An 11,777-nucleotide genomic window follows, 5' to 3' on the forward strand; every position below is an offset into this window, starting at 1 on the left:
TCTGTACAGAACTAGAAAATTAGGTGTATTTCTTGGACTGTAGAAGAATTATTCAACTACTTTCTAAGGAGAACTCAAATGAACAATTTAATCATCTCACAACTAAAGAAGATGACTTAGCAGAAGGACATCAAAATGTTGATGGAAAAATCTGAAAAGGAGGACTCTTCAACTCAGCTATCAAAACAGTTAGATACAACACCTGGAAATTAAAAATAAGCAAATTCAGATTGGAAACATGTGATTTTCCAGTAATGAAACTATCACCCACTGGGACAACAGACTAGTGGATTTGTTGACTCTTCCTCAAGAGCAGATGTGCTTTCATTTGGCTGATGTGTTTGTTCTGATGCAAAAGAAGTTGGTTGATGATCTCTCTAAGAGTTCAGGATACTGTCAAGCACCATCTTGGCATTAAAATCTGTGAATTCATAGGCTGTTCTCAGAACAAGTCTGAATGTTTCAAGATCCCCCAACCATCTCAGCAAGTGTAAATCCAATTATTTTAGGACAAAAGTCCTGTGTTTGGCCATAAGGAAATAGCATCCTCATCTTTCTCAGACCTTCTCTGATGCTCTGTACCATCTTTATGGCTTTCAATAGAAAAGCTTAATTGAGAGGCCTTGTCTCCAGACCAAAAATCAGTCAAGTCTTTAGAGTTACTAATCTCTAGTCAGCAACTAAATGCAGAATAAGCTTTAGTGTTTCATACACAACAGGCAGGGAGGAGCAAGCCAAGACTGCCATGAGGTTGCCCACGGACTCGTTTCCTAGCTAGATGACATGCAGTGGGAACGTAACCCGAGGTTATTTGGTCATCCTGTGGGTCTTGCTGCTTTTGATGGTACTTCTGAGACTTTGATTTCTGAAGCAACCATGGAAAACAAAGTTAATGGCTGCACAAATTTACCATTCTTTGCTTAATTAGTATTCCTTCAGGTATGCAGCAGGTTTCCACACCACAGCAGCACACTTTTATTCTACAAGAAGTATTTTTTTAATAGGAGTTGATATGTCATGCCTATAGCAGTCTTTATGAACCTAGATGTTCAAGTGGCCCTGCTCCAAATTTATTCCAGCCAATAAACTACAAGTTTTAGCTAAAAAATATTAAAAGTACACTAGATACACTCTAATTTTACATCCCTTAGCAACTGCTGCAATTGTATTTAAGGATATTTAGTGATCACAAATGGAGAGAAAGAAAACCAGAAACTGATAGCAGGGTAGTCCAAGAGACACTTTCCTCGTTCAGACACAGACCAAACAGCAACAAAAGTCCAAGCTCTTTCACTTCCCCCTCCTGCCCTGATCCAGGGACTTCGGTTAGATGTTCAACAGAAGGGATTAAATATTGCTTATATTCTGGCTACGGGGATTGTATTCCTGAATAATGATCACCGGCTGTTTCATGTGCTCCCACGTTATTCTGCATTAATCCAAAACCCTAATGAAAACCATTTGCAGTCTTTGTTGTCTCTGGCATCAGGAGGCAGAGGGTGCGCGGTGCCCGGCGCTGGCCATGGACAATGGGATACTGTTCTGCTCCACAGTGCTAACAATGCTGCCCCGAGCTGAAAGGGTAAAACACAACCACATGGCTCACATCTAATGAGTGTATTTTTATACACACCAACAATCACAAATGCATGCTATAACCACTCGTACTCCATGTGCAAATCCCACCAAAACCTGAGATAGCTGGTCAACCACATCACCCTGCTGCCCGCACACGGTGCAGACAGGGCGGCACTGAGCCAAAGGGGCACAGGAAGATGATGTTTTTAAATAATGGGTAGGCATTAACTAGGGGCTTTTTAAATCATTATAATTTGGCCACATTAAGTCCAGCTTTTCCAGACCAATGAATGGCAGACATGACATAGGAACAGTATTCTTGCCAGCTTTCACATTTTCATCACCTTCCATTGAGATGTTAACAGCCATAAAAAGAGGTTCAGCCAAAAATTGCAACTTCCTCCTTGCAGAAATAACCTCACTTCTTACATCCTTCCAGTCTGCCAGATGAAAACTTTGAGGAAAAATGCTCTCCCTAGAAGTAAATATACTGTATTTTTTTGCCCAAAGAGGAAAACACAATTAAATCCATAAGCAATTCAATAAAAACAAAAAGGCAGCTGTAACTCCAACTGCTCATGTAGTTATGGATTATCAGATTAACAACTGCAAATACAAAATTTAAAAATATTTGTTTTTACAATTGTGCTGGGTTTTTTTTCCTGTCAAAATATGCTGTTGCTTAACCTTCTGCTTGTCTCAACTACTTGCTAAAGACAGTGGATAAAACACTAAAAATTGCTGACTGTCCCATTAGAGGCCTATACCAGCTAGCTGTGCAACTTCAGGCACACAAGCAACACAGTGAAACTGTGTCCTCACATCTGCTCAGGTCTGCAAGCACATCAGTAAGCCATGGCCTCATCCAGAGAAGGTGGCACCTTTTTTGGGGGATGTGCCCAAGAGGAAACAAGAGAGGAACTCCTCCATGGACTCATGCTGGCCAGGTATCCTTCACACATTGTCAGCCTCCCCCATTAGCTCTACCCAGGAGCCAGGAGAGTTCAAAGAGGAGTTAGCACTCTTCGAGAGCAGGCGAAAACCATCCCTTGGCACCCTGGATGGCCTGTGGGCTGGGATCCCAGCTCTGGAGACTACCAAGCTCCGGAGCAAAGCAGGCGATGTTGCAGGCTGATCACAATATGTGAGAATGGTCACAGGGACACCACTGTCCCTCTGAAGAGTGTTCTCCAGAAGGGGATGAGCTACTCAGCCATTATGTGCAGTGAGGGACAAACCCCTTGGGAATGAGTCCATGTGAGAGACTGTGAAATTTGTGAAAAACCTTGGTATTGCAAATATATTCTATATGGAAGATATTTAGATGTAACAAACAGCTAAGTAACACCCTAAAATAGATTGTGCATATTGCCTAAAATAGATTGCACACAGTCTTACTGTTTTCAAATAAAGATCTAGAAAGGAATTACTATTCATATCACTCAGCAAATACAAGAGTTTCTAAGATAAGAAGCGTAAGAGTTTCTAATATACATCCACATTGTGGTGTTGCCAGACACAGAGACAGGTGACTATGAAAAATCCAGTCAACTGCAAGGAGTTAGCTCACCTTGATCACAAAAAAACCCTCTATCACTGCTACATTGCATCTTTATATATATACAACTCATAATGCCACTAACCAGCTCTTAATAAAATGTTTTCAGGAACTGTAAGATAACTTAGATGTACAAATTCCTGATTAATGTGAAAATAAGTCAATACAGCTAGAAAGTTCCTGCCATTTGGCCAATGGAGTTTTGTTTATCAGAACAATGCTGTAATAAGAGTGAAACACTAGCAGGGAGATTTTACATTTGCTGCGACCCAGCATTTGAATATATTTTTTAAGGACAATAAAATTTCACTAATCAAGCTGTGAGCAAAAGGATCATTTGCTTTTGAGAGGGAAAGGCTGTTCTGTGCTGGACAAAGGTAGGTGGCCTCAGCAGCATGTCCCATGGCCTAACCCACAGGCACAGCCACAGACCCAAGCTCAGGCTGGCGAGAGCTGCACAGCTCCAAGCACCAAGTATTTCCTGAGACCCTCCTGTGAAGCTGGACAAACAGTCCCTCAGCTGGAGCCCATGCTTGCAGTATTCCAGGCTGCCATGAAGGAGACAGAAATCCAGGACAGAAAAATACCCTTAGTTTTCAGTGTAGATCCACTACACTATTAATACATAAAATGGATATTGACTAAAAAGAAGAAAATATGTTAAGGTAATATTAAAGAATATTGGTTTAGAAAGCCTTACAGTGATTTTACAACACTTTTCCTCTTCACCAATTTCTCCTCACACATAGTTACGCTGCTTTGTTTGGGTTTTTTTTCAGGACATTTTTATCCATTTCCTTTATTACAATAGAAAGAAAAGCAGTGGGCAACCAAGACTCACTTTGCTTGCAGAACTGATTTTTTGCTGCCCAAAAAATGACATTGCTTTAACTTCTTTGATTAAAAGCCAGCACCTGCTAAGGGTGCAGTCCTGCAGCTACTGAACTGAGCAGGCACCTGGGTGTTTTCAGGACCCACCAAAAACAACTGAGGTAAAGGTTCAGGATGCTGAAGAGCACTGAGTAATTCATGCTATTTTCCAAATGCTTCTTACTTACTTTAGAATTAATTGTGCTCGATATCCATAACATTTTATCTGTAAATCCGAATAATTTCAGAGGTAAAACTCTGTGAAACTAAGTTAATCTTTATATACAACACAATTCTGTGATCAAAACTTACTGCCAGTGGCCAGGGTACCAGATAACATAGGCCAGCTCACCCCACCATACTGTCCACACTTAGTATTACTTAGACTTGGATTTTCTAAATCATACTTTAATTTGGAGAATAATTCCATGGTTTCTGAGCTGACAGATCAAAACATCAATGTTAGTCTAGCTAAGCACTCATGATACCTAAACTCCTATTTGCATAAACTAGAATAATCAGTTATTCTCACAACTAGACTGATAACTCAGTTAAACACTTTTTCCAAACTAAGCGTTTTCTAATGAGCAAGTTCCAATACAAGACAGCCAGGCACTGTTAACCTAGAGGTGTCTTATCGTGATGTTCAGCCTTACAGCAAAGAACTGATGCAAAAAGAAACATCATTCTGCTTCAAAGTCAGCTTTGTAGACCTAGACACTGCATGGACATCCACGGAAAACCTGTCTGCTACTTTGGCAGTGGCCCAGAAGAGGACAGAAGACACAAAAATGGGGAACTCGACACACTTTTAGCACACATACCTAAATACAAAGCCTATCTTATCAACTAGCAAGAGTGCTGTGCAAGTGTGTCGACACTGCATTACCACCATGGGAAAGTTAAGGCTAAACCTCAATTTCCACACAAACTTCTTTTTTTGAGAAAGAATTCAACCCTTTTAGTTTACACCAAATACAAGCTTTCAACCCTCCAGCACATTTTCTCTGCAAGATAAAACTGCAGATAAAAGTGGGGTTTAAAATCTGCTGCACAAATTTAGACTATTTTAACAAATAGCTGCAAAGTGTTCTTGCAGCTGTGACTGATCCTTGCAACCGCCCAAGAGACTCTCTGAGGTCAAAAGAAAGTTTTAATGGCATGCTAAAACTCTGACATATTTTCCATTCTGAATCGCAAGCTCTTTCTCAAGGCACAAATGGATGTGAGATGGTAAGATGAGAAGTTTATTTAACCATGCAAAAGGACCAAGAGGACAATACTGACTGGCAGCATGTAAAACTGACTCGCTTTATCATCCAGCCAGACTCCTGATGCTCTGGAAGTTGGGGTTAATAATCACTGTAGGAACACACAATAGTACGAGGCAACGAACCCAGCATCAGCATAGCGACAAGTGTCCCACATGCTTCTACCTCCACCCAGCTCTGACATTTAAAAAGAGTAAAAAAAAAAAAAAATAGATAGATAGATAGATACAGATATATAAGATGGATATGAAATGAAAAAAAAAAAAAAGCTTCTTAAGTTCTCTGAACTGCTTTCACCTTAGAGAATAAATAAGGCTGTGTTATTGAAAGAAAGATTAAAATTACAGCAATTTCAACCTGAAGACAACAAGGGTTTTAACAGTTTTATCTGAAGTTCAAATCTTCACAATCCATACTGACAACTCATTTTATTTTATTTTAAATAACACATGAATAATTAGCATGCTTTGTGGGCTCCACAAATCATTTCTAAACGACCTGGTTTTCTTTTTTTTGCCGGAATAGAGTATCCATAAGGGAAATGATTCAGGTACAGGTATTAGCATGGCTTATTCACAAGAGCTGCTCTGGTCAATTTCCCAGTAAAACTGAAGCTGTAATGTTGAAACTTGAAAACTTGAAAACAATCTTAAATATGATTCTTGGCAAAACCTACACACCTTGTTTGTATCTGAACTCCACACACTAAAGGAAATTATTCTGTGCATGGTACAATTAACCTTAGTCATTCCCTCTGCTGTGATAATACTAAAGTGAACAGCACTGTATTTTTAGGATTATCTTAATCTTAAAAATTTACCCAAATTTCCAAATTTGGCCACAGCTAATGATAAGCCTATGTAAAAGAGACAAACTAGATGCTGCCACACAAAATTCAACCAGTTTTTAAAAGGAGCAATGCTGATTGCTCCACTAGGATAATAAAATCTCCCTATACATGGGGTTTTTAATTTTGCAATGTAACAGACGTGCATTTCCTAATCCAGCTCGAGTTCATTCTGTGCATCCAGATCTTGGATGTTGATCATCTTGATCAACACCCATCACAGTTTTTTTGCTGCTACAGTAACTGCATCAACTACTTTTAGTAACTAAACATTTTATGATTTCTACAAGCTATGTCTGGGGCAGGAAGTTTCAAAGTTTAAACACAAATGAGGCACAAAAGTACATGTTATTCCGTTTTGCACGTGATTGTGTGATCCCCTCCTACAACACCAGGTGCATGTTATAAGAACTGTTAACAAAATATCCACTGCAGAGAAAATAAATATTTCACCTTCCTTAAACTACACCTGTAATAAATAACCCAGTACAGACTTCTAGTTGAACAAACTTGTACAAAAGGACTTACCTTGCCCGGAATATTAGGTTCTGTAACACTCTTGATAACAGATGAGATACTTAGAGACCTGTTGTGAAGTATGACATCTTCCACCCCTCAATGGTTCCCATTCACAACCTGTCAGCAAACCCACTCTAGCTGTTTTCAGCTGCAGCAAAGGTGCTTAGGAACAGAGGGTGTCCCTGAAGCAGCTCCTAAGCCACACACAGATTCATAGATCATGACCAACACCCTGACCCAGAAGCAGAGGAGAGCAAGTGCTCCTCACACAGCAGGGGTTGTCCATGCTTTGGCCAAACAGCTCTGCCGAGCTGGTGACCCACCTTGTCCCACAGCACCCAACGCAAGCCTGCACATGGCACAGAGCACATCTCCTGCAGCACCCCCTGCACACAGCCATCTGTCTGGCCAGCCCTACAGCTGACACAGCAGTGTGACCACTGAGCACCTGCTGATTCTCAGCTTCTTCATCTGCCAGCACACCGTGAAACTCCATCCTCCTCTCCTTGCCTTGCCCAAGCCCAGAGTCTCGTACCAACAGCCTTTACAGCTGCAGGGTACCTAGACCCCAGCTACTGCCACTGCCAGCTGTCCTGCTGCTGGGTGATGCACAGAACACCAGGATCCTCTCATCAGGTAGGACACCCAAGAGGTGAGGACACAACATACACATACTACAACAGAGTGACAGAGTAGCCAGGAAAGCATGGAACATTGAGGATGGCTTTTTATAGGAAGCAACTGAGGTATGTGAACTTCATTAGACCAAACAGCCACATCAAAGAATGTATGGCACTCACAAACTGAGGAGTCAAACAACCCCACTGTCTGCTTTAGTGCCGTTTTCCTTTTGCCTATAAGATCATCTCCATCCTCTTCAGATAGGGCTTGAAACTGTTTGTCTCAAGATGCTCAGGCAAACGGAAAGCACACAAATGACTGAAAGTCACTCTAACAAGAACTCATAAACAGCTTTCTGTGAAGATACTGCTGGCTCCACAGCTCAACACTCTTCATAAACAGTGTGCAAGGGCCCCTCCAGTGATGGGTAACGTAAGGAGTTGTAACAGACGAGCTCAGAAAGCTTTCAAAAAGAAAGGAACAGAGCCAACAATGACAGTTATTTACTGTTCCTTCCTACAGATCAGCAACACCCCACAGGGAAGACTACCAAAGGCTACCGACCTACAAAATCAATGCAGGTGCCTAATCTTTGTCTGCCAGATGAAACCTATGAGGCACATGGATCCATTCAGCCATACAGTCCAACACAACAACTCCACTGTGTGCAGGCCAAAGAGCAGAGCCATGACAGGCTTCCAGGCAAAACCAGCGAGCTCTGAGATGCCACCTTCTCTGCCATGCAGGACCATCCAGGTCCAGCAGTGAGGGACCACCTGGACATTTCTCAGGATTAGGCAATCATTTCCACAGAAAACTCTAACACTGCTATGCAAGAGCAATCCTCCCTGGAAAAGATAATTAAAATGATCCGTGGTATCTAAAAGCTTTGGAGAACCTTGAGTCCATCCCTCTGGCACTTGTACTGGGAAGCAACAGTGAGCAATGGTATCCAAACTGTAGTCAACAGCATATGAGCAAACTGCCAAGTATGGTGATGGCCTGGAGACAACTCGTCTGACATGTGCCAACAGTTCCATCTCCTAATTTCCAACTTCAAAATGGCATGAAATAAACTTAACTTGCATTTGATATTTTAGTAACATAAGTTTACCATCAGAACTGCTGAAATTGCTACAGATATGTTACCCAGCCTCAGAAGTAAGGGATGCTACGTGCTATATGAATAAAACCATGACAAACATGGCTTCAAAAAATTTGGAAATTACCATCAGAAAGGAAGCTTGAAAATACCTGATCTGCTTTGACAAAATTAAAACAGAAAGTACACTTCTTTTCCAAAATGCATGCTGGATGTCATGTCAAAAAGAGACATAAGTATCATTTAACAATTACAAAACTGGGCAAGTCTCTGTAACTGTGCAGCTTGGCACAATTGCTTGGATTTGGCTGCAGCACATTTAACACTAGGAATGCTTTGAGTGTCTAGAAGAGAGACAGAGTTTTATACAGCTGAAACCTGACTTTTATTTTTCTTTGTTGAATATATATTTGTTCACAGAAAAACAAACTGTAAGTTGTTATCTACTAAATCACCCGACATACTTCTCCAATACAATAATCTTCAGTTTTGACACGGTGAGAGTCTCCTCCTTCTCAGTTTTCTTTCAAATCCATCTCTGGATGCTGCTGTGAGCTAAGCAAACAGGGTACAACACCCCTGTGACAGAGCTAGAACTCACTTCTGTCCCTTTATACCACAAAATGAAATACCTTTCTTTGTGGTGCATGAGGTATTTCCCCCGAGCTGCCCACAAAACGATCACTTTCTTGATCAGTTACAACTAATCTTGTTTCATCAGTTTTAATCAAAATTCACCACTGTATGCAGGCAGCTTCTTACGAATCCACTCTATCACCACTTTGCACAAAAGTCTTAATTATTTTCACACTCTGAAGATTTCCAAGTTTCAAGCACAGAACACCTGAAGCTTCAGCCTTACCTTAATGACCACAGTGCACATCCTTTAGGCCTCCAGTCCAAAGCCACAGGAGTGGAGCACCCCACCATCAGCACTGGCACTGGAGTTCTTTATTTTAGAGTGTTGCTTCCAATACAGATTTTAACATCAATGGCAGCACATCATCCCCAATGCCACAGCCAAGTTTCGTTCCCAGTTGTTGTGTGCATGGGTGGTTTTGGGGAAGCTGTGCAGCTGACCCAGGGCCTACCCAGGCCCCTGCGAACTGCAGCAGCACGGGCAGCCCCTCTCGCCTTCACCCCCACAGCCTCATTTTTGAGACAATTATCAGAGCTGCTGAAAATGAAAGAGTTAACAGTTTAACCTCACAGAATATCTGTCATAAAAAGCGCTCATCCAGGTGATTTACCAGATTTTAATTTCACTTCTTCACACTTTTATCACTCACGGAGAACTGCTGCAAAGGCAGCAGCGCTCCGCCGTCCTGCGAAACACCCAACGCAGGAACACCCGCCGACACGGCTGCCCTCCTCCTCGCCCTCTCCCCGTCCCGGTGACCCCGGCAGCTCCTCCCGAGAGCCCCGGCCGCCCGAGTGCCTCCCGGGAGCGGCACCGGGCTGAGTGTCCGCCCCGGGCCCCCCCCCCGACAGCTCCTCACGGACCCTCCAGCACCTCCCGTCGCCGCGGCCGAACCGCCCGGGAGCCTGCGGCCCGCTCCCCTCGCCCAGCGCCCGCGGGACGGTGCGGGAGCCCCTGCTCGGGCAACTCCGGGAATTCTAACGTTCCCGACTTGCCCATTTCTCACAGGCGGAGGAAAATATTTGTCCATGCTCCTGAACTTGCGCCCGGCCGCCTCAACTCCAGCGCGGCCACCCTTTCATTGTCTGCCGCGCCGGCGCTCCGCGAGGACGGTTTGGGGAGAAACGAGCAGAAAAGAGGAATCCTCCGCCCCGGCCCGCCCTGCTCCGGCTCCCCCGCCGCTTCCCCCCGCCCGGCGGCCGCCGCCGCTACAGCAGGCCCCGGCCCCGGAGCCTCGGCGGCGGCGACAGGGCCGGCCCGGGGCGGTGGTCGGGGCAGCCCCCCCCGCCCGGGCCGCCGAGAAGGCAGCGGGCGGTGCAGGTCCCTGCGCGGCGGGGGTGCCCTGCCCGGGCGCAGGGGCGGGCTCTGGGGGAGCGAGGTCTTCCCCGCCCGGCCCTACCCGCCTCAGGGCAGGCGCTCTCCCGCCCCGCCCGGTCCGCGGCTCCCGGGGCTTCCCCTCGCCCGCCGCGGCGCTGGGCCCCGCCGCGCTCCCCCCGGCCCGCCCCGCCAAGGGTTAAGCCGCAGGGCTGTGGCGGCGATGGCAGCCCTGTCAGCCGGGAAACACCCCGGCTGCCCCCCACCTCCCGCTCCTCCCCGCTCCCGCCGCCCCGGGGAGCCGCGGAGGACGGGGCAGGGGGGTTGCCCGGAATCCCCCCGGCTCAGAGACCGGCCCGGGCCGCCGCGCCAGGCGCCGGACCTCGCTGACAGGGCGGCGGAGCCCCGGCTTCCGCGGCCGCCGGCTGCCCCCGCCCGCCCCGGCCCGGCCCGGCCCGGCCCGGGTGTGCCGCGGCCGGGCCCGCTGCCGCCCGGGCCCTGTCTCCGCGGGGAAGCGGCGCGGGGCGGGGGCGCGGGGCGCACGGCCCGGCCGCGGGAGCCCCCGCCGCGCTGGCATCGCCCCGCCGGCCGCGGGACCTGTCCCCTCCCCGGAGAGAGCACAATGGCCCCCCCACCCCGTAACACCGGAGCCCCGGGGATGGGGGGGGAGAGGGGGAGCTTTGTGCGGGGAATCTAGCAAGATTTACAAAACAAAACACACACACACACGCAAAAAATACAACGGGGAGAGAGCGAGAGAGAGACGGGGGCAGAGTGGCTCCTCCTCCTCTCCAAAAAGGCCTGTTGGAAAACTGCACACGGCGGCGGCTCCGGCAGTGCCCGGCGGGGAAACGGCGGCGAAAGGCGGCGGGACCGCGGCGAAAGGGGGGGAAAGGCCCGAGCTCTTTGTGTTACCTGCCGTGAAACCAGTCCTTGCAGGCATCGCACTCGATCATGAAGCGGGTTACGTCGTAGGGCAGCCTACAGATGCAATAGACGGGCACCGTCGCCATGTTAGCTCCCTTCAAAACACGGCTGGGCGCCCGCGGGAGCGGAGCGGGGCTGGCGCGGGGCTGGGGCGCGGGGCGGCCGCTCCTCCGGCTGCGCTGCTGCCCGCGCCCGGAGCCGCGGAGCCGCGGAGACGGGGTGGGGGAGCGGGGAGAGGGGGGGCGGGGGGGAAGGGGGAAAAGGAAGGGAGAGAAAAAGAAAAAAAAAAAAAAAATCAGATAATGCAATTACGGCTCCTCAAGGGCGGGCGAGCAATGTCAGGAAAATAATAAAGGGCTTCCCAAAGTTTGGCTGCATGGTTCCTCCGGCTCTGCCGCCGCCGACCGGACTGGGGCTTTTTTTGTTGTTGTTGTTGTTAAATGATTATTATTCAGAATGTTTGGCGAAATGCATTCTATTGCGTGCCCCCTGGTGACAGTACAGTACCGAGGCTTTTCATAAACACTCCG

At 46.8% G+C, this 11,777-nt stretch overlaps 1 protein-coding gene across 4 annotated transcripts in view; it reads right to left on the reverse strand.

Annotated features, from left to right (window-relative positions):
* Positions 1–11,471, reverse strand: part of PHF2 (PHD finger protein 2) — a 90,207-nt gene extending 78,736 nt beyond the window's left edge. For 3 of the 4 annotated variants that reach the window (XM_051627895.1, XM_051627897.1, XM_051627893.1), the window contains exon 1: positions 11,236–11,471. In XM_051627895.1, coding sequence (XP_051483855.1) covers positions 11,236–11,333 — 98 coding nt within the window. In that variant the 5' untranslated portion in view covers positions 11,334–11,471. Of the gene's footprint in view, positions 1–9,228; positions 9,565–11,235 lie in introns of those variants that run through there. The other variant, XM_051627894.1, reaches the window with a different exon arrangement.
* Positions 11,472–11,777: the final 306 nt, after the last annotated feature.

This window comes from Apus apus, chromosome 9 (assembly GCF_020740795.1).
Source record: "Apus apus isolate bApuApu2 chromosome 9, bApuApu2.pri.cur, whole genome shotgun sequence".
Lineage (NCBI taxonomy): Eukaryota > Metazoa > Chordata > Aves > Apodiformes > Apodidae > Apus > Apus apus.